Source organism: Oncorhynchus clarkii, chromosome 2 (assembly GCF_045791955.1).
Source record: "Oncorhynchus clarkii lewisi isolate Uvic-CL-2024 chromosome 2, UVic_Ocla_1.0, whole genome shotgun sequence".
Lineage (NCBI taxonomy): Eukaryota > Metazoa > Chordata > Actinopteri > Salmoniformes > Salmonidae > Oncorhynchus > Oncorhynchus clarkii.
Genome location: NC_092148.1, coordinates 5,962,392 through 5,983,228, shown reverse-complemented (window position 1 = coordinate 5,983,228; position 20,837 = coordinate 5,962,392). Strand labels below are relative to the sequence as shown.

Below are 20,837 nucleotides of genomic sequence, written 5' to 3'. Positions count from 1 at the left end.
CATGTAATTCAGTCTTTGACCAACTTTACCAACAATATGAAGGAAATGAGAAACATAAAACATCCATAATGTTTACAGGTTTATTTAATAATTGTGTTTAAGCACATGGCAATAAATACAAGGAACATACACTGACAATATTTTTTTGTTTATTTTGTTTCACCTTTACTTAACCAGGTAGGCCAGTTGAGAACAACTTCTCATTTACAACTGCAACTTGGCCAAGATAAAGCAAAGCAGTGAAACAAAAACAACAACACAGAGTTACACATAAACAAACGTACAGTCAATAACACAATAGAAAATCTGTATACAGTATGTGCATATTAAGTAAGGAGGTAAGGCAATAAATCGGCCAAAAGTGGCGAAGTAATTACAATTTAGCAATTTACACTGGAGTGATATATGTGCAGATGAGGATGTGCAAGTAGAAATACTGGTGTGATATATGTGCAGATGAGGATGTGCAAGTAGAAATACTGGTGTGATAGATGTGCAGATGAGGATGTGCAAGTAGAAATACTGGAGTGATATATGTGCAGATGAGGATGTGCAAGTAGAAATACTGGAGTGATATATGTGCAGATGAGGATGTGCAAGTAGAAATACTGGTTTGCAAAAGAGCAGAAAAACAAAAAACAAATATGGGATGAGGTAGGTAGTTGGTTGGATGGGCTATTTACAGATGGGCTGTGTACAGCTGCAGTGATCGGTAAGCTGCTCTGACAGCTGACGCTTAAAGTTAGTGAGGGAGATATAAGTCTCCAACTTCAGTGATTTTGCAATTCGTTTCCGTCAATAGCAGCAGAGAACTGGAAGGAAAGGCCGTCAAAGTAGGTGCTGGCTTTGGGGATGACCAGTGAAATATACCTGCTGGAGCGCATGTCACAGGGGAGTGTTGCTACGGTGACCAGTGAGCTGAGATAAGGCGGAACTTTACCTGCAAAGACTTATAGATGACCTGGAGCCAGTGGGTTTGGCAACAAATATGTAGCGAGGACCAGCCAACGAGAGCATACAGGTCACAGTGGTGGGTAGTATATGGGGCTTTGGTGACAAAATGGATGGCACTGTGATAGACTACATCCAATTTGCTGAGTAGAGTGTTGGAGGCTATTTTGTAAATGACATCGCCGAAGTCAAGGATCGGTAGGATAGTCAGTTTTACGAGGGTATGTTTGGTAGCATGAGTGAAGGAGGCTTTGTTGCGAAATAGAAAGCCGATTCTAGATTTAACTTTGGATGGTAGATGCTTAATATGAGTCTGGAAGGAGAGTTTACAGTCTAACCAGACACCTAGGTATTTATAGTTGTCCACATATTCTAAGTCAGAACCGTCCAGAGCAGTGATGCTAGTCTGGTGGGCGGGTGAGGGCAGTGATCGGTTGAAGAGCATGCATTTCGTTTTACTAGCATTTAAGAGCAGTTGAAGGCCACGGAAGGAGTGTTGTATGGCGTTGAAGCTCGTTTGGAAGTTTGTTAACACAGTGTCCAAAGAAGGGCCAGATGTATACAGAATGGTGTCGTCTGCGTAGAGGTGGATCAAAGAATCACCCACAGCAAGAGCGACATCATTGATATATACAGAGAAATGAGTCGGCCCGAGAATTGAACACTGTGCCACCCCCATAGAGACTGCCAGAGGTCTGGACAACAGGCCCTCCAATTTGACACACTGAACTCTATTTGAGAAGTAGTTAGTGAACCAGGTGAGGCAGTCATTAGAGAAACCAAGGCTGTTGAGTCTGCCGATAAGAATACGGTGATTGACAGAGTCGAAAGCCTTGGCCGGGTTGATGAAGACGGCTGTACAGTACTGTCTTTTATCGATGGCGGTTGTGATATCGTTTAGCACCTTGAGCGTGGCTGAGGTGCACCCATGACCAGCTCGGAAACCAGATTGCATAGCGGAGAAGGTACGTGGCATTCGAAATGGTCGGTGATCTGTTTGTTCACTTGGCTTTCGAAGACTTTAGGAAGGCAAGGCAGGATGGATATAGGTCTGTAACAGTTTTGGTCTAGAGTGTCACCCCCTTTGAAGAGGGGGATGACTGTGGCCGCTTTCCAATCTTTAGGAATCTCAGACGATACAAAAGAGAGGTTGAACAGACTAGTAATAGGGGTTGCAACAATGGCAGCGAATAGTTTTAGAAAGAGAGGGTCCAGATTGTCTTGCCCAGCTGATTTGTAGGGATCCAGATTTTGCAGCTATTTCAGAACATCAACTGTCTGGATTTGGGTGAAGGACAAGTGGAGGGAGGGGGGGGGGACTTTGGCCAGTTTCTGCGGGGGGTGCAGAACTGTTGGCCGGGGTTGGGTAGCCAGGTGGAAAGCATGGCCAGCCGTAGAGAAATGCTTATTGAAGTTCTCGATTATCGTGGATTCATCAGTGGTGACAGTGTTTCCTAGAGAGGAGGTACTCTTATTCTCCATGGAGTTTACAATGTCCCAAAACCTTTTGGAATTAGTGCTGCAGGATACAAATTTCTGTTTGAAAAAGCTAGCCTTTGCTTTCCTAACTGACTGTGTGCATTGGTTCCTGACTTCCCTGAAAAGTTGCATATCGCAGGGACTATTCGATGCTAGTGCAGTACGCCACAGGATGTTTTATTGCTCGTCAAGGGCAGTCAAGTCTGGAGTGAACCAAGGGCTATATCTGTTCTTAGTTCTACATTTTTTAAAAGGGGCATGCTTTTTAAGATGTCATCCTCTACTGACAGAATGAGGTCAATATCCTTCCAGGATACCCAGCTCAGGTTGATTAGAAAGGCATGCTCACAGAAGTGTTTTAGGGAGCGCTTGACAGTGATGAGGGGTTGTCGTTTGACCGCGGACCCATAACGGACGCAGGCAATGAGGCAGTGATTGCTGAGATCCTGGTTGCAAACAGCAGAGGTGTATTTAGAGGGCAAGTTGGTCAGGATGATATCCATGAGGGTGCCCATGTTTACGGATTTGGGATTGTACCTGGTAGGTTCATTGATAATTTGTGTGACATTGAGGGCATCTAGCTTAGATTGTAGGATGGCCGGGGGTGTTAAGCATATCCCAATTTAGGACACCTAGCAGTACGAACGCTGATGATAGAGGCCTTGGACACATATGGTGTCCAAGGCACAGCTGGGAGCTGAGGGGGGTCTATAACAAGCGGCAACAGTGAGGGATTTATTTCTGGAGAGAAGGATTTTTAAAAGTAGATGCTCGAACTGTTTGGACATAGACCTGGATAGTATGACAGAACTCTGCAGGCTATCTCTCCGCCCCGTTTAGTCATTCTGTCTTTGTTTTGTGTTTTATTTTTAAATTGTACCTCCTTTTTTCCCCCAATTTCGTAGTATCCAATTATTAGTAGTTACTATCTTGTCTCATCGCTACAACTCCCGTACGGGCTCGGGAGAGACGAAGGTCAAAAGTCATGCGTCCTCAGAAACACAACCCAACCAAGCCGCACATCCAACCCGGAAGCCACCCGCACCAATGTGTCGGAGGAAGCACCATGCACCTGGCGACCTTGGTTAGTGTGCACTGTACCCGGCCCGCCACAGGAGTCGCTGGTGCGCGATGAGACAAGGATATCCCTACCGGCCAAACGGAGCTAGGGTTAGTAATACTGATAGTCTGTTAGTCGGACTAATAGTCTGTAGATAATCTGTAGAGCATCTGCAGATTAATTATCCCAAAAAAGTGTTCCCGAGGGTTGTCAAATGGCTCGATTCGATCCGTATAGCGGAAATTCAGAGCTATAGCTTGATTTAATTTAAAGGCAATGTTCCGGCGTTAGTGGAGACTGCATTCAGTGAAAAGGCTGCATTTACATTTCCTTTACATTTCAATAGCGCTGAAGTTCGGTGATATAGATTTAATCGAGCCTTAAAGCTTGAAGGCGGCAGGTAGCCTGGTGGTTAGAGCCTTGGGCCAGTAACCGTAAAGGTTGCTGGATCGAATCCCTGAGCTGACAAGGTAAAAATCTGTCATTCTGCCCCTGAACAAGGCAATTAATCCACTATTCCCCGGTAGGCCGTCATTGTAAATAAGATTTTTTCTTAACGGACTTGCCTAGTTAAATGAAGGTTAAAAATAAATAAAGCCGTTCAATCAGTTCTCAGGAAAAAGTACACTGTTGATTATATCAGTTAAAATAAGCCTAATTTTGATAAAAATGTAATACCCTCAGTAAGGAATAATGGAAATTAAAGGAGATCTTTTAACTCTGATTGGGAGAACAGCTGGTCCAAACATATTTATTGAGATTAAAACATTTTCAGACAAGAATGTATCACACATACAATGAAAATGTTTAACTGCTGTGTCAATGTAGCAGTTGTTTAAAATTGTCACGGCCGTCGTCGGAATGAGACCAAGGGGCAGCGTGGTGGGCGTACATTTTATTTTATTTGTTATGTCGCCAACAAAACAAGAAATAACAAAAACGACCGTGAAGTTTACAAGGGCTATAGTGCCCATAACAATGATAACTTCCCACAATAACCAAAGGGAAAAGGGTTGCCTAAGTATGATTCCCAATCAGAGACAACGATAGACAGCTGTCCCTGATTGAGAACCATACCCGGCCAAAACATAGAAATACAAAAACATAGAAAACAGAACATAGAATGCCCACCCATATCACACCCTGACTGTCAGCGATTGGGTGCAGAGTGAAAACGGAGTCAGGCGCAGGACACAGGTATGGAGTAATCCAACTGAGTTTACTCAAAGAATAAAGCAAAATTCCAAAAATGGAACATACAACAAAACTCTAACACAAACACAACCACTAACGACATAAACAATCACGGACAGAACAGAAATGTATGTCAGATGGTTAACTAGGGAATGTAATGAGGGAATGTAAAACAGGTGTGTATGTAATCAGACAAAACAAAACAGAAAAATGGATCGGTAGTGACTAGAAAGCCGGTGACGTCGACCGCCGAACACCACCCGAACAAGGAGAAGGGCCGACTTCGGCGGAAGTCGTGACACTGACCAAACCAAATAGACACATAAAAAGGCTCTCTTAAGTTCAGGGCATGACAGTACCCCCCCCCCCCCCCCCCCCAAAGGTGCGGACTCTGGCCGCAAAACCTGAACCTATAGGGGAGGTTCCGGGTGGGCATCTATCCCTGGTGGCGGCTCTGGTGCGGGACATAGACCCCGTGCCACCTCTAGCTCACCCCACTTTGGTGGCACCTCTGGCGCGGGGACCCTCGTCGCCGACTCCGGACTGGGGACCCTCGCCGCGGGCCCCGGACTTGGGACCCTCGTCGCCGACCCCGGACTGGGGACCCTCGCTGCTGGCCCCGGACTGGGGACCCTGGCTGCGGGCCCCGGACTGGGGACCCTCGCTGCGGGCCCCGGACTGAGTACCATCGCTGGCGGCTCCGGACAGGAGGCCGTCGCTGGAAGCTCCGGACTGGAAGCCGTTATTGGAGGCTTCGTGCCATGACTCCTCGCTGGAGGCTTTGTGCCATGGATCATTGCTGGAGGCTTCTTGCCATGGATCATCACTGGAGGCTTCTTGCCATGGATCATCACTGGAGGCTTCTTGCCATGGATCATCACTGGAGGCTTCTTGCCATGGATCATCACTGGAGGCTTCGTGCCATGGATCATCACTGGAGGCTTCTTGCCATGGATCATCACTGGAGGCTTCTTGCCATGGATCATCACTGGAGGCTTCTTGCCATGGATCATCACTGGAGGCTTCTTGCCATGGATCATCACTGGAGGCTTTGTGCCATGGATCATCACTGGAAGCTTTGTGTCATGGATCATCACTGGAGGCTTCTTGCCATGGATCATCACTGGAGGCGTCGTGCCATGGATCATCACTGGAGGCTTCTTGCCATGGATACTCACTGGAGGCTTCGTGCCATGGATCATCACTGGAGGCTTCTTGCCATGGATCATCACTGGAGGCTTCGTGCCATGGATCATCACTGGAGGCTTCTTGCCATGGATCATCACTGGAGTGGGGCAGCTGGAGTGGGGCGACATACTGGAGGCTTGGTTCTTGGCGGAGGCACCGGATACAGTGGGCCATGGAGACGCACAGGAGGTCTCGAGCGTAGAGCCTGCACAACCCGTCCTGGCTGGATGGTTATCTTCGCCCTGCAAATGCGGGGCTCTGGCACAGGATGCACTGGGCTGTGCGGGATATCCTGGGGAGAAGAAACGCACTGGAGACCAGGCCCGCTGAGCGGGCACCATCCTTCCTGGCTGGATGCTCACCCTAGCCCGGCAGATGCGGGGAGCTGGGATGTAGCGCACCGGGCTGTGAACGCGCACTGTAGACACCGTCCACTCCATCGCATAACATGGTGCCTGACCAGTACCCCGCTTCTCCACACGGTAAGCACGGGGAGTTGGCTCAGGTCTATAACCCGACTCTGCCAATCTCCCCGTGTGCCTCTCGTGCCTGCTACGTTGTCGTTCCTCCCTTGCTACTTCCGCCTGTTTCCATGGCAGGGTCTTGTCCCCTGCCATAACCTGCTCCCATGTCCAAGATGTCATCCACTCTCTCTTCTCCCGGCCCAGGATCCATGCTCCTCCTGGCCACGCTGCTTGGTCCCTTGGTGGTGGGAAGTTCTGTCACGGCCGTCGTCGGAATGAGACCAAGGTGCAGCGTGGTGAGCATACATTTTATTTTATTTGTTAAAATGTCGCCAAAAAAAACAAGAAATAACAAAAACGACCGTGAAGCTTACAAGGACTATAGTGCCCCTAACAAGATAACTCCCCACAATGATCAAAGGGAAAAAGGCTGCCTAAGTATGATTCCCAATCAGAGACAACAACAGACAGCTGTCCATGATTGAGAACCATACCCGGCCAAAACATAGAAATACAAAAACAGAAAACAGAACATAGAATGCCCACCCAAATCACACCCTGACCAAACCAAATAGAGACAAAAAAAAAGGCTCTCTAAGGTCAGGGCGTGACAAATATACAGTCTACTGATGTGTCAATATAGCAGTTGTTTAATATACAATCTACTGCTGTGTCAATGTAGCATTTGTTTAATTTACAATCTACTGCTGTGTCAATGTAGCATTTGTGGCAGACAGTGCAGCAGCAAGCATGTAATGCAAACTCTTATTCATAAAATGGAGTGCCAAACAAGAACTCAACAATAACACACTAAAACATACAGAACCATACCCATACAGCTATCTATCGTTGTTTTATTGCTCTTTAATCAGAACAACAGTTTTCAGCTGTGCTAACATAATTGCAAAAGAGTTTTCTAATGATCAATTAGCCTTTTAAAATGAGAAACTTGGTTTAGCTAACACAACGTGCCATTGGAACACAGGAGTGATGGTTGCTGATAATGGGCCTCTGTAGATATTCCATAAGAAATCTGCCATTTCCAGCTACAATAGTCATTTACAACATTAACAATATCTACACTATGTTCCTGATCAACTTGATGTTATTTTATGGACAAAAATGTGCTTTCTTTCAAAAACAAGGACATTTCTAAGTGACCCCAAACTTTTGAACGGTAGTGTACATTTTTCACGTTGCACAAGAAACATACATAATACAAAAGTTGTCCGAATCAGGGATGTATCAACCCCTCACCACTGTCCCCAGAACATTTGTAGCAGATGAAGTTGAGCCTCTGGTTCTCCTCCAGACTAACCCATTGCTGCCTCCCGGTGGTCTCTACAGCCCCTGCAATCCCACAGTCCTGCTGGCTGTCTGAGCCGTGCCCGGGGGCCCAGTTCTGGTAGCAGCCTGCATCAGACCTGATCCAGAACCAGAAGTGGAATGAACAGGTGAAGCGCAGGCCCACCCAGACGTGGGATGAGGTGGCGTTGGCAGCCCTCTCTGTCACCCAGTACTGAAGCAGCTCTGTAGTGATCGAGACCAGGTCAACGTGGTGCTCTCTGCAGTAGCTCAGGGCCTCGTTCCACGTCATGTTCTCATGGATCAATATCAGGTTGTCTGAGAGAAATAAAGATATTAAAGATAGATAACATGGAGCCCATTCAACAAAATGTAGATTTGCATGCATTTATACCTCTGCTCTGTAATATAACATCTTTGAAATAACATAAATCCACAGCCAAACAAAAAATAGACTATTAGGCTTTCAACATGTCAATAATTGTGATATAATGATGAAAGTTACCTGGACTTAAACCTTGACTGTTTTCATTTGGCATAACAGTGGAGAGACTGACAGGCCCTGTAGTACTGTATGGGGCAGTCTCAGCCACTGTGGTTATATGTAGGGCAGAAGTATGTTCAGTAGTCACTTGTGTAATGCTGTGTTGCATTTCTGTGTCTGCAGTCTCAGTTGTTGATTGATGTTTTACATTCTCAGTAGTAAGGTGTTTAGTAGTCGCCTCTTCAGTTGAAACATGCACAGTGGTATTGAATGTACTTGGTAAAGACGTTGAGGAAATGTTTTGGACATTAGCATTAGAAGCTCTTGTAGGTGAGAAATCAGTAGTCACTTTCTCTGTAGTTGAGTGTTCAGTAGTTAACATTTCAGTTGAAGCATGTACTGTGGTAGTTGGTACAGACGTAGAGATAATGCTTTGAAAAGGTACAGTAAGTGCACTTTCTGTATTTAGGTGTTCAGTAGTTAACTGTTCAGTTGAAACTTGGTCTGTTCTATTGAATGTAGTTGGTATAGACGTTGGGGGACTGTTTTGAACAGGAACAGTAGTCAGTGGGTCAGAGGTTAGGTGTTCAGTAGAAACATGCACTGTGGTATTGAACGTAGTTGGTACTGGTGTTGAGGGAGTGTTTCCAACAGTTGTTTCAGGTAAGTAAGCAGTAGTGGCTTGGTTAGCGGTTGAGCGTTCAGGAGTTGCCTCTTCAGTAGAAACACGCACTGTGGTATTGGATGTAGTTGGTTTTTGAACAGGGACAGTAGTCAGTGGGTCAGAGGTTAGGTGTTCAGTTGAAGCATGTTCTGTGGTGTTGAATGTAGTTTGTACTGGTGTTGAGGGGGTGTTTTGAACAGGTTCAGTAGTCAGTGGGTCAGAGGTTAGGTGTTCAGTAGTTAACTGTTCAGTTGAAACATGTTCTGTGGTATTGAATGTGGTTGGTACTGGTGTTGAGGGACTGTTTTGGACGTTTGAAGCAGAAGCACTTGTAGGTAAGTAACCAGTAGTTGCTTCCCCTCTAGTTGAGTAACCAGTAGTTAACATTTCAGTTGAAGCGTGTTCTGTGGTAGTTGGTGCAGACAATGAGATAATGCTTTGAACAGGTACAGTAGTCAGTGGGTCAGAGGTTAGGTGTTCAGTAGTTAACTGTTCTGGTGAAGTATGTTCTGTGGTAGTTGGTGCAGACAATGAGATAATACTTTGAACAGGTACAGTAGTCAGTGGGTCAGAGGTTACGTGTTCAGTAGTTAACATTTCAGTTGAAGCGTGTTCTGTGGTAGTTGGTGCAGACGATGAGATAATGCTTTGAACAGGCACAGTAGTTTGATGTTGTGTAGTTACGTGTTCAGTAGTTAACTGTTCAGTTGAAACTTGCTTTGTGGTAGTGAATGCATCTGGTACAGACGATGAGGGAATGTTTTGGACAGGTGCAGTAGAAGCACTTTTAGGTAAGTAACCAATAGTCACTTGATCTGTAGTTTGGTTTTCAGCAATTAACTGTTCAATTGAAACATCCTCTGTGGTAGTGAATATAGTTGGTACAGGTGTAGAAGGAGTGTTTTGAACAGGTTCAGTAATCGCTTGATCAGAGGTTAGGTGTTCAGTAAAAACATGCACTGTGGTATTGAACGTAGCTGGTTTTTGAACAGGCACAGTAGTCAGTGGGTCAGAGGTTACGTGTTCAGTAGTTAACATTTCAGTTGAAGCGTGTTCTGTGGTAGTTGGTGCAGACGATGAGATAATGCTTTGAACAGGTACAGTAGTCAGTGGGTCAGAGGTTACGTGTTCAGTAGAAACATGCACTGTGGTATTGAACGTAGTTGGTACTGGTGTTGAGGGAGTGTTTCCAACAGTTGTTTCAGGTAAGTAAGCAGTAGTGGCTTGGTTAGCGGTTGAGCGTTCAGGAGTTGCCTCTTCAGTAGAAACATGCACTGTGGTATTGGATGTAGTTGGTTTTTGAACAGGTACAGTAGTCAGGGGGTCAGAGGTTAGGAGTTCAGTAGTTAACTGTTCTGGTGAAGTATGTTCTGTGGTATTGAATGTGGTTGGTACTGGTGTTGAGGGGGTGTTTTGAACAGGTACAGTAGTCAGGGGGTCAGAGGTTAGGAGTTCAGTAGTTAACTGTTCTGGTGAAGTATGTTCTGTGGTATTGAATGTGGTTGGTGCTGGTGTTGAGGGGTTGTTTTGAACAGGTACAGTAGTCAGTGGGTCAGAGGTTAGGTGTTCAGTAGTTAACTGTTCTGGTGAAGTATGTTCTGTGGTATTGAATGTGGTTGGTACTGGTGTTGAGGGGTTGTTTTGAACAGGTACAGTAGTCAGGGGGTCAGAGGTTAGGTGTTCAGTAGTTAACTGTTCTGGTGAAGTATGTTCTGTTGTGTTGAATGTAGTTGGTACTGGTGTTGAGGTCGTGTTTTGAACAGGTACAGTAGTCAGTGGGTCAGAGGTTAGGTGTTCAGTAGTTAACTGTTCTGGTGAAGTATGTTCTGTGGTGTTGAATGTAGTTTGTACAGACGATGAGGGAGTATTTTGGACAGGTGCAGTCGAGGTACTTGTAGGTATGTAACTAGTAGTCACTTGGTCTGTGGTAGTGAATATAGCTGGTACAGATGTAGGAGTGTTTTGAACAGGTTCAGTAATTACTTGATCAGAGCTTGTGTGTTCAGTAGAAACATGCACTGTGGTATTGAAAGTAGCGCTTGTAGGTATGTAACCAGTAGTTGCTTGCTCTCTAGTTAATGTAGTTGGTACAGGCATTGAGATATTGCTTTGAACAGGTACAGTAGTTGCTGGGTCAGAGGTTAGGTGTTCATTAGCTAACTGTTCAGATGAAACATGTTCTGTGGAAATCAATGAAGCTGGTACAGATATAGAGATATTGCTTTGAACAGGTACAATAGTCGCTTGGTCAGACGTTAGGTGTTCAGTAGTCAACTGTTTAGTAACATTCACTGTGATATTGAATGTAGTTGGTTTTTGAACAGGTACAGTAGTCAGTGGGTCAGAGGTTAGGTGTTCAGTTGAAGCATGTTCTGTGGTGTTGAATGTAGTTGGTACAGGTGTTGAGGGGGTGTTTTGAACAGGTACAGTAGTCAGTGGGTCAGAGGTTAGGTGTTCAGTAGTTAACTGTTCAGTTGAAGCATATTCTGTGGTATTGAATGTGGTTGGTACTGGTGTTGAGGTCGTGTTTTGAACAGGTACAGTAGTCAGTGGGTCAGAGGTTAGGTGTTCAGTAGAAACACGCACTGTGGCATTGAATGTAGTTGGTACTGGTGTTGAGGGAGTGTTTCCAACAGTTGTTTCAGGTAAGTAAGCAGTAGTGGCTTGGTTAGCGGTTGAGCGTTCAGGAGTTGCCTCTTCAGTAGAAACATGCACTGTGGTATTGGATGTAGTTGGTACAGGCGTTGAGGTCGTGTTTTGAACAGGTACAATAGTCGCTTGGTCAGACGTTAGGCGTTCAGTAGTCAACTGTTTAGTAACATTTACTGTGATATTGAATGTAGTTGGTTTTTGAACAGGTACAGTAGTCAGTGGGTCAGAGGTTAGGTGTTCAGTTGAAGCATGTTCTTTGGTGTTGAATGTAGTTTGTACTGGTGTTGAGGGGGTGTTTTGAACAGGTACAGTAGTCAGTGGGTCAGAGGTTAGGTGTTCAGTAGTTAACTGTTCAGTTGAAGCATGTTCTGTGGTATTGAATGTGGTTGGTACAGGTGTTGAGGGACTGTTTTGGACGTTTGAAGCAGAAGCACTTGTAGGTAAGTAACCAGTAGTTGCTTCCTCTCTAGTTGAGTAACCAGTAGTTAACATTTCAGTTGAAGCATGTTCTATGGTAGTTGGTGCAGACGATGAGATAATGCTTTGAACAGGTACAGCAGTCAGTGGGTCAGAGGTTACGTGTTCAGTAGTTAACATTTCAGTTGAAGCGTGTTCTGTGGTAGTTGGTGCAGACGATGAGATAATGCTTTGAACAGGTACAGTAGTCAGTGGGTCAGAGGTTACGTGTTCAGTAGAAACATGCACTGTGGTATTGAACGTAGTTGGTACTGGTGTTGAGGGAGTGTTTCCAACAGTTGTTTCAGGTAAGTAAGCAGTAGTGGCTTGGTTAGCGGTTGAGCGTTCAGGAGTTGCCTCTTCAGTAGAAACATGCACTGTGGTATTGGATGTAGTTGGTTTTTGAACAGGTACAGTAGTCAGTGGGTCAGAGGTTAGGTGTTCAGTAGTTAACTGTTCAGTTGAAGCATGTTCTGTGGTGTTGAATGTAGTTTGTACTGGTGTTGAGGGGTTGTTTTGAACAGGTACAGTAGTCAGTGGGTCAGAGGTTAGGTGTTCAGTAGTTAACTGTTCTGGTGAAGTATGTTCTGTGGCATTGAATGTAGTTTGTACAGATGATGAGGAAGTATTTTGGACAGGTGCAGTCGAGGTACTTGTAGGTATGTAACTAGTAGTCACTTGGTCTGTGGTAGTGAATATAGCTGGTACAGATGTAGGAGTGTTTTGAACAGGTTCAGTAATTGCTTGATCAGAGCTTGTGTGTTCAGTAGAAACATGCACTGTGGTATTGAAAGTAGCGCTTGTAGGTATGTAACCAGTAGTTGCTTGCTCTCTAGTTAATGTAGTTGGTACAGGCATTGAGATATTGCTTTGAACAGGTACAGTAGTTGCTGGGTCAGAGGTTAGGTGTTCATTAGCTAACTGTTCAGATGAAACATGTTCTGTGGAAATCAATGAAGCTGGTACAGATATAGAGATATTGCTTTGAACAGGTACAATAGTCGCTTGGTCAGACGTTAGGCGTTCAGTAGTCAACTGTTTAGTAACATTTACTGTGATATTGAATGTAGTTGGTTTTTGAACAGGTACAGTAGTCAGTGGGTCAGAGGTTAGGTGTTCAGTTGAAGCATGTTCTGTGGTGTTGAATGTAGTTTGTACTGGTGTTGAGGGGGTGTTTTGAACAGGTACAGTAGTCAGTGGGTCAGAGGTTAGGTGTTCAGTAGTTAACTGTTCAGTTGAAGCATGTTCTGTGGTATTGAATGGGGTTGGTACTGGTGTTGAGGGACTGTTTTGGACGTTTGAAGCAGAAGCACTTGTAGGTAAGTAACCAGTAGTTGCTTCCTCTCTAGTTGAGTATCCAGTAGTTAACATTTCAGTTGAAGCATGTTCTGTGGTAGTTGGTGCAGACGATGAGATAATGCTTTGAACAGGAACAGTAGTCAGTGGGTCAGAGGTTAGGTGTTCAGTAGAAACATGCACTGTGGTATTGAACGTAGTTGGTACTGGTGTTGAGGGAGTGTTTCCAACAGTTGTTTCAGGTAAGTAAGCAGTAGTGGCTTGGTTAGCGGTTGAGCGTTCAGGAGTTGCCTCTTCAGTAGAAACATGCACTGTGGTATTGGATGTAGTTGGTTTTTTAACAGGTACAGTAGTCAGGGGGTCAGAGGTTAGGTGTTCAGTAGTTAACTGTTCTGGTGAAGTATGTTCTGTGGAATTGAATGTGGTTGGTGCTGGTGTTGAGGGGTTGTTTTGAACAGGTACAGTAGTCAGGGGGTCAGAGGTTAGGAGTTCAGTAGTTAACATTTCAGTTGAAACATGTTCTGTGGTAGTTGGTGCAGACGATGAGATAATGCTTTGAACAGGTACAGTAGTCAGTGGGTCAGAGGTTAGGTGTTCAGTAGAAACATGCACTGTGGTATTGAACGTAGTTGGTACTGGTGTTGAGGGAGTGTTTCCAACAGTTGTTTCAGGTAAGTAAGCAGTAGTGGCTTGGTTAGCGGTTGAGCGTTCAGGAGTTGCCTCTTCAGTAGAAACATGCACTGTGGTATTGGATGTAGTTGGTTTTTTAACAGGTACAGTAGTCAGGGGGTCAGAGGTTAGGTGTTCAGTAGTTAACTGTTCTGGTGAAGTATGTTCTGTGGAATTGAATGTGGTTGGTGCTGGTGTTGAGGGGGTGTTTTGAACAGGTACAGTAGTCAGGGGGTCAGAGGTTAGGTGTTCAGTAGTTAACTGTTCTGGTGAAGTATGTTCTGTGGTGTTGAATGTAGTTTGTACAGACGATGAGGGAGTGTTTTGGACAGGTGCAGTCATAGCACTTGTAGGTATGTAACTAGTAGTCACTTGGTCTGTGGTAGTGAATATAGCTGGTACAGATGTAGGAGTGTTTTGAACAGGTTCAGTAATTACTTGATCAGAGCTTGTGTGTTCAGTAGAAACATGCACTGTGGTATTGAAAGTAGCGCTTGTAGGTATGTAACCAGTAGTTGCTTGCTCTCTAGTTAATGTAGTTGGTACAGGCATTGAGATATTGCTTTGAACAGGTACAGTAGTTGCTGGGTCAGAGGTTAGGTGTTCATTAGCTAACTGTTCAGTTGAAACATGTTCTGTGGAAATCAATGAAGTTGGTACAGGCATAGAGATATTGCTTTGAACAGGTACAATAGTCGCTTGGTCAGACGTTAGGCGTTCAGTAGTCAACTGTTTAGTAACATTTACTGTGATATTGAATGTAGTTGGTTTTTTAACAGTAGTACCATGTTTGGTAGTTAGGTGTTTTGTAGATAACTGTTCAATTGAACCTTGGTCTGTGGTAGTGAATGTAGTTGGTACTGGTGTAGATGGAGTGTTTTGAACAGGTAAGCCTACAGTAGCCGCTTGGTCAGAGGTTGGTAAAAGATCTAAAAGAACATGTTGGATCTGCACAAAATGGGTAGTTGTTAGCTTAGGTGTTACTTCATCTGTAGTTGACTGTTCAGCAGTGGCAAGCACAGTAGCTGCGGGAGGAGTTGTTTGTGGCCCAGTATGTGTGGTTGTAGGTGGCATCTGGGTAGTTGGTCGCTTCATTTCTGTAAGGAATATATACAAATACATTAGAAACAAGGGTCAAATGTATTTAATTCATAACAAACACATTAAATCATGTTTACATACTGCTTTACTCATCTCATATGTATATACTGTATTCTATTCTACTGTATTTTAGTCAGTAGTTAACTGTTCAGTTGAAGCATGTTCTGTGGTGTTGAATGTAGTTTGTACTGGTGTTGAGGGGGTGTTTTGAACAGGTACAGTAGTCAGTGGGTCAGAGGTTAGGTGTTCAGTAGTTAACTGTTCAGTTGAAGCATGTTCTGTGGTATTGAATGTGGTTGGTACTGGTGTTGAGGGACTGTTTTGGACGTTTGAAGCAGAAGCACTTGTAGGTAAGTAACCAGTAGTTGCTTCCTCTCTAGTTGAGTAACCTATGCCACTCTGACATGGCTCATCCTAATATTTCTATATTCTTTAAATCCTTTCTTTTACTTTTAGGTTTGTGTGTATTGTTATGAAATGTTAGATATTAGTGCACTGTTGGAGTTAGAAACACAAGCATTTCCTGCAATAACATCTTAATTAATGTGACCAATACAATTTGATTTGATTTTGTATCTTAATTGTTTTCTCTGTTTCTATTTGTTTTCTTAAAAGTTGCTACCGGTCAAAATTTGAATCCCATCTAACAAAAATGTACCAAACTCACCACCATGGCAGACAAACCCCCAACTGATGTTGCACCACTGGTCATTCCACTTGTTATCGTTGAGTATAACAGAAGTACAGTTCTGGTCCCCTCTGAAGTTGTCAGGCTGATTGGTCTTCCAGAAGCGGTATGAGGAGTTGCTCCCATCTGACCACTTCCATGGGTCTTTGAAGAGACCAATCCACATGCTCTGGGACAGTGACATGTTCTGGACGTGATGGTTTTCCTCTCTGGACCGTATGCTGGCCAGGTCTGTGTACGTACCCCGGCAGTGGTCTTGAGCCTCTCTCCAAGTCTTGCTGTCATCAATGAAGATGTGACTGTTACTAGCGTTTTTCCCTGTCAGAGGATAGAAAATACAGAACATTTGCATGGAGCATTGGAGATATAGGGGGGTGCAGGGTGGAGCATTGGAGATATAGCGGGGTGCAGGATTGAACATTGGAGATATAGTGGGGTGCAGGGTTAAGCATTGGAGATATAGGGGGTGCAGGGTGGAGCATTGGAGATATAGGGGGGTGCAGGGTTAAGCATTGGAGATATAGCGGGGTGCAGGGTTGAGCATTTGAGATATAGCAGGGTGCAGGGTTGAGCATTGGAGATATAGCAGGGTGCAGGGTTGAGCATTGGAGATATAGCGGGGTGCAGGGTTGAGCATTGGAGATATAGCGGGGTGCAGGGTTGAGCATTGGAGATATAGGGGGGTGCAGGGTTGAGCATTGGAGATATAGCAGGGTGCAGGGTTGAGCATTGGAGATATAGCAGGGTGCAGGGTTGAGCATTGGAGATATAGCGGGGTACAGGGTTGAGCATTGGAGATATAGCGGGGTGCAGGGTTGAGCATTGGAGATATAGCGGGGTGCAGGGTTGAGCATTTGAGATATAGTGGGGTGCAGTGTTGAACATTGGAGATATAGTGGGGTGCAGGGTTGAGCATTGGAGATATAGCGGGGTGCAGGGTTGAGCATTGGAGATATAGTGGGGTGCAGTGTTGAACATTGGAGATATAGTGGGGTGCAGGGTTGAGCATTGGAGATATAGCGGGGTGCAGGGTTGAGCATTGGAGATATAGCGGGGTGCAGGGTTGAGCATTGGAGATATAGCGGGTGCAGGGTTGAGCATTGGAGATATAGCAGGGTGCAGGGTTGAGCATTGGAGATATAGCGGGGTGCAGGGTTGAGCATTGGAGATATAGCGGGGTGCAGGGTTGAGCATTGGAGATATAGCGGGTGCAGGGTTGAGCATTGGAGATATACCGGGGTGCAGGGTTGAGCATTGGAGATATATTGGGGTGCAGGGTTGAGCATTGGAGATATATTGGGGTGCAGGGTTGAGCATTGGAGATATAGCGGGGTGCAGGGTTGAGCATTGGAGATATAGCAGGGTGCAGGGTTGAGCATTGGAGATATAGTGGGGTGCAGGGTTGAGCATTGGAGATATAGCAGGGTGCAGGGTTGAGCATTGGAGATATAGCGGGGTGCAGGGTTGAGCATTGGAGATATAGCGGGGTGCAGGGTTGAGCATTGGAGATATAGCGGGGTGCAGGGTTGAGCATTGGAGATATAGCGGGGTGCAGGGTTGAGCATTGGAGATATACCGGGGTGCAGGGTTGAGCATTGGAGACATATTGGGGTGCAGGGTTGAGCATTGGAGATATATTGGGGTGCAGGGTTGAGCATTGGAGATATAGCGGGGTGCAGGGTTGAGCATTGGAGATATAGCAGGGTGCAGGGTTGAGCATTGGAGATATAGCGGGGTGCAGGGTTGAGCATTGGAGATATAGCAGGGTGCAGGGTTGAGCATTGGAGATATAGCGGGGTGCAGGGTTGAGCATTGCCCACACAATTTTTTTACATTTTATTTTATTTCACCTTTATTTAACCAGGTAGGCAAGTTGAGAACAAGTTCTCATTTACAATTGCGACCTGGCCAAGATAAAGCAAAGCAGTTTGACACATACAACAACACAGAGTTACACATGGAGTAAAACAAACATACCGTCAATAATACAGTAGAACAATAAGTCTATATACAATGAGCAAGTGAGGTGAGATAAGGGAGGTAAAGGCAAAAAAAGGCCATGGTGGCGAAGTAAATACAATGTAGCAAGTAAAGAAATCATTATGCTCACGCAATCACCCAACTGTCATGTTTAACAGTTGAAATAGCAGTAAGCCAGCTTTAAAACAGGCAAAAAATGTCTGACTGCCCATCCAGACATATCATCCTGGAATCGGCCCTGGTTTGAATCTGATATGGGGTTGAAATTGCTATAAATAGAATAGATGTAGGATTACTCACAATCAAAGCAAACAAAACCTCTTTTGATTTGGCAGTTATCCTCAAACCACTGTCCGTTTGGATCCATTGCAGCACAGCTGTCTTGAGTATTGTTTTGCTTCAGCTCTGCTGCCCTCCAGTTGAAAAACTCAATCTTTCTCTGATCTGGTAGTGACCAGTGCCACTCAAATTCATCTCCAAACTCCAGTCCTATCCAGACACTGGCTGTACCATTCGGTACCAATTGTACAAGTCTATCCAGATCCCCTGAGTTGTAGATGGTTGCCAAGTCAGTGTAAATGTCTCTACAGTAAGTCTGGGCTTGGCTATAATTCATTTGAAGGCTAATATAGTGATACTGAGGAGGGGAGATACTCAGAGTCAGGTAACACAGTCCTGTAAAATACAAGCAAAAACCATTAGAGAGCAAGTTAATCATATCTCCTTGCTGCATGCATAGGTTTCACACACACATCCTATTAATATCACAGAATATCTACATATAATACACATCACGTTGCTTTTCATGAACAGAGAGAACTATGAAAGGATCCTGAAAAATGGCCTGCCGTTTGAAAGTTACCCATGTGTTGATTGGGTAACAGACGATCAGTCTTTTATGTATGAGGTACTCCCAACACTTACACCTCTTTCTGAAGGATTTATATTTTAATGCCTTATTCAATGATGCCTAAATTATCACAATGACTCCAACAAATAACTTTGATGTTATTGAAAGCACTGAAGAATTACATACCTGAGACGGACAGGAGACGGAACAGTGCAGTGCTCCTCATCATGACTGTGGCTTTTCACTAGTCTTCAGAATGGGTTGTCAAACTGAAATCGTTGTAACTGTCCATTACTAACATTCAGATCTAACCAAAACATACAAACTGTGACACCCTGTGTTCTAGTCGAGTACAAAATCATCTGAAATGGAGGCAACTGACACTCGTTGTAACTTAGTTGACTGACTTATTAAGACTCCCTAGTAGTAGGTGTTTAAGAATGTGACCGTTCTTGTTTATAAAGATAACACATGTTTTAGGTTCACCCTTGCCGCAATGTTCCCAGACAAGGTAGTGCATCAGGTTTAGATCTGTCACTCTTATACATAGAGCCCACATGATGAGGCTGTGACAGGTGGTAAGAAAAACATGTCAGTCAAGAACACGGAAGTGTGTCACCAAAAACCTTATGATAACTGACAAAATGTACATAATCACAGTGTGAAACTGTTGAGATACACTGATAATGGAAAAGTCATTGCTAGGCCTATTCTCCTACAGATAAAAAGCAATTGTCCCAGAACGGTCCATTTTGTATTGAAAAATAGAATGCTAGTTGACAGTCCAAGTCATTAGTAAGGTGTTAGGAATGAGGTTGAGCAATTCAGGTTACTCTGTATGAAGATACCTTCCCAAACAGGTGACAATGTACTGTAGTTACTGTCTTTTGCTGGTCTGACAAATGAGCGTGAAACAAAATGATTAATGAAGTTAGCGACAGAATTGTTCACTCAAGGGCATGACGTATTGTCACGCCCTTGACTGAACAGACCTATTGTTCCCCTTTAAAGAACATGGAAGTTTAACTCTGCTTAATGCAAAAGACTAGGAGCCCACACTACAGCACCAGTCAAAAGTTTGGACAACTCATTCAAGGGTTTTTCTTTATTTATTTTTTTACAATTTTCTACATTGTAGAATAATAGTGAAGACATCAAAACTATTAAATAACACATATGGAATCATGTAGTAACCAAAAAAGTGTTAAACATCAAAATATATGTTATATTTGAGATTCTTCAAAGTAGCCACAGTTTGCCTTGATGAAAGCTTTGCACACTCTTGGCATTCTCTCAACCAGCTTCACCTGGAATGCTTTTCCAACAGTCTGGAAGGAGTTCCCACATATGCTGAGCACTTGTTGGCTGCTTTTCCTTCACTCTGCGGTTCAACTCATCCCAAACCATCTCAACCTTCTTGGTCAAATATCCCTTGCACAGCCTGGAAGTGAGTTGGGTCATTGTCCTGTTGAAAAACACAAATTAGGTGGGATGGCGTATCGCTGCAGAATGCTGTGGTAGCGATGCTGGTTAAGTGAGCCTTGAATTCTAAATAAATCACTGACCGTGTCAACAGCAAAGCACCTCCACACCATCACACCTCGTCCTCGATGCTTCACGGTGGGAACCACACATGCGGAGATCATCCATTCACCTACTCTGCGTCTCACAAAGACAAAGCGGTTGGAACCAAAAATCAAAAATTTGGACTCACCAGACCAAAGGACAGATTTCCACCGGTCTAATGTCCATTGCTCATGTTTCTTGGCCCAAGCAAGTCTCTTCCTATTATTGGTGTCCTTTTGTAGTGGTTTCTTTGCAGCAAGTCAACCATTAAAGTCTAATTCAAGCAGTCTCCTCTGAACAGTTGATGTTGAGATGTGTGTTACTTGAACTCTGTGAAGAATTTATTTGGGCTGCATTTTCTGAAGCTGGTAACTCTAATACACTCTGGGTCTTTCTTTCCTGTGGTGGTCCTCATGAGAGACAGTTTCATCATAGTGCTTGATGGTTTTTGCGACTGCACTGTCAAAGTTCTTTAAATTTTCTACATTGACTGATCTTCATGTTCTTGCCATAATATGGACTTGGTCTTATACCAAATAGGACTATCTTCTGTATACCATCCCTACCTTGTCACAACACAACTGATTGGCTCAAACACATTAAGAAGGAAATAAATTCCACAAATGTACTTTTAACAAGGCACACCTGTTAATTGAAAAGCATTCAAGGTGATTACCTCATGAAGCTGGTTGAGAGAATGCAAAAGAGTGTGTAGAGCTGTCATCAATGTAAAGGGGGGATACTTTGAATCTTAAATATAAAACATATTTTGATTTGTTTAACACTTTTT

The 20,837-nt window shown here is 44.3% G+C and overlaps 1 protein-coding gene across 1 annotated transcript; it reads right to left on the bottom strand.

Moving 5' to 3' along the window:
* Positions 1 to 6,633: 6,633 nt before the first annotated feature.
* Positions 6,634 to 19,463, bottom strand: LOC139419637 (C-type mannose receptor 2-like). Its single transcript, XM_071169623.1, has 5 exons — positions 18,668 to 19,463; positions 17,932 to 18,306; positions 15,631 to 15,969; positions 14,847 to 14,959; positions 6,634 to 7,959 (listed from the first exon to the last, which is right to left on the bottom strand). The coding sequence occupies exons 1-5, from the start codon at positions 18,708 to 18,710 to the stop codon at positions 7,951 to 7,953; spliced, it is 879 nt and encodes a 292-aa protein (XP_071025724.1). The 5' UTR covers positions 18,711 to 19,463; the 3' UTR covers positions 6,634 to 7,950.
* Between the last annotated feature and the right edge of the window lie 1,374 nt (positions 19,464 to 20,837).